At 39.4% G+C, this 1643-nt stretch overlaps 1 protein-coding gene across 1 annotated transcript; it reads left to right on the top strand.

The window, feature by feature from the left end:
- The first annotated feature begins 488 nt into the window (after nt 1-488).
- On the top strand, nt 489-1016 carry LOC104226012 (arabinogalactan protein 1). The gene has a single exon (XM_009777901.2). The coding sequence runs from the start codon at nt 489-491 to the stop codon at nt 1014-1016; it is 528 nt and encodes a 175-aa protein (XP_009776203.1).
- The last annotated feature ends 627 nt before the right edge of the window (nt 1017-1643 follow it).

Below are 1643 nucleotides of genomic sequence, written 5' to 3'. Positions count from 1 at the left end.
ACATCTTGGGTTTCTCAATTTTAAAGTAGTCCTATTTAAGCAAACGCTTCCTCAACAAACAAACAAAGGAACGAATCCACTTCTCTCTCTCAATCATTCACGTAACAAACAAAGTCCAGAACCTTCCCTTAATTTAGTCAGTAAGTTATACCGGATCCGCCGTCTTCGTCAATCTCATTCACGTTCTCTCCACGCTTCTATAGGTACACTTTCTCTCTCTACGCGGCCACGAAAGCAAGTAACATGCTTTTGTCAACCGCCTTTAACTTCATTTTACTCTTCTCAGTTCGCAGCCTTACAACTTCAATTTCACACTAACTGCCTCTATTTATCTCCAGATCTGCATTTTTCTATTGCATCATTAAATTGTTAATCACTTTTGCTTTGATATTGTTAATCACTTCGCAAGTTGCAATATCGCAAATTCTGACATTGCAGATCTTTCGAAAAGTGTGAAAAAACACGAAAAAAGGACGATTTTATTGGCAATGGCGACGCTTCGCGTACTCTCTCTTGCGCTTCTCTTTGCGGTTTTATCTATTCAACATTGTATTTGTGCAGATACGCCGGAAAGTTCACCGAGTCCGTCACCGGAAGCCGGCGGAGATGTAGTTTCTCCACCGCCAACCGCTGCGGCTCCTGAAAGTCCAGCACCGTCACCTTTAGCAAATGTGATCAGTTCTCCTCCATCGCCTCCGCCTGCAGATCGCTCTCCTGATTCTGCTCCGGCGCCATCCCCCGGCGAAGCCGACGACGATGCTACGTCGAATGACTCTCCGTCTCCTTCTCCTGCTCCGGCGCCGAGTGACGTAGTTGCGAGTGATATAAGCCACGAGAGTATTACGGAGGCGAATGAGTCGTCGTCAATGAACGGTGGGAAGAAGGCTGGAGTAGCATTCGGAGTGATCGCAGCGGCGTGTGTTGTAGGGCTCGGTGCATTGGTTTACAAGAAGCGTAGGCAGAATGTCCGACGAGCACAGTTCGGTTACGCTGCCAGGAGATCAGACTTTCTTTGAGTAATTGCATGCTTCATACATCACTTTGCTATACGTAATATTGTGTTTATATTCATGAATAGATTTGTAGCAGTCGGGAGTTTGGAGGAGAATTTCATTAGCATTACTACTATAATTGTTTGATTCTTTATTCACTGAATAACAGTCCTTTCTGAGTTTATTTTTTAGAAATTTTGATTCTCCATTATTGGTTATCGAATAATTGTTTTTCAGATGATTGAGAAATTTTAGTTTGACTAGTATTTATAGACGTTCGTAGAGTTCCACGTTAATAATAGCAGATGATCATTTAAACATTTATTAAAGTATTCTTCTTGGCATCATCTTCCATTGAGTTTTTTCATCTTCTACGGAGTCAAAACTAAAAAAATATTTTATTTTTACCATAAAACCTATTATTCCACCTTTTATTTAGTTGATCAATATATTCATTTCTGCTAGCTAAGATAGTTCTTTAATTTCTATCATGTAATTTGTACAAATTGCGTTTTAATCTAATAAATTGCGTTTTGCACAAATTGCATTTTGAAAATATTTTTCTTTATTAAATACACTACTATTACCATAGGATTTTGATAACCAAGTGTTCTAGAAAAACCAAATTATCTTTTATTGGATGCTCTTCTT

Source organism: Nicotiana sylvestris, chromosome 11 (assembly GCF_000393655.2).
Source record: "Nicotiana sylvestris chromosome 11, ASM39365v2, whole genome shotgun sequence".
In the NCBI taxonomy this organism is placed as follows: domain Eukaryota; kingdom Viridiplantae; phylum Streptophyta; class Magnoliopsida; order Solanales; family Solanaceae; genus Nicotiana; species Nicotiana sylvestris.
This window is presented reverse-complemented; position numbering and strand designations above follow the sequence as displayed.

Coding starts and splice junctions, on each gene's coding strand:
- LOC104226012 (XM_009777901.2), top strand. CDS start 489: ATGGCGACGCTTCGCGTACTCTCTCTTGCGCTTCTCTTTGCGGTTTTA.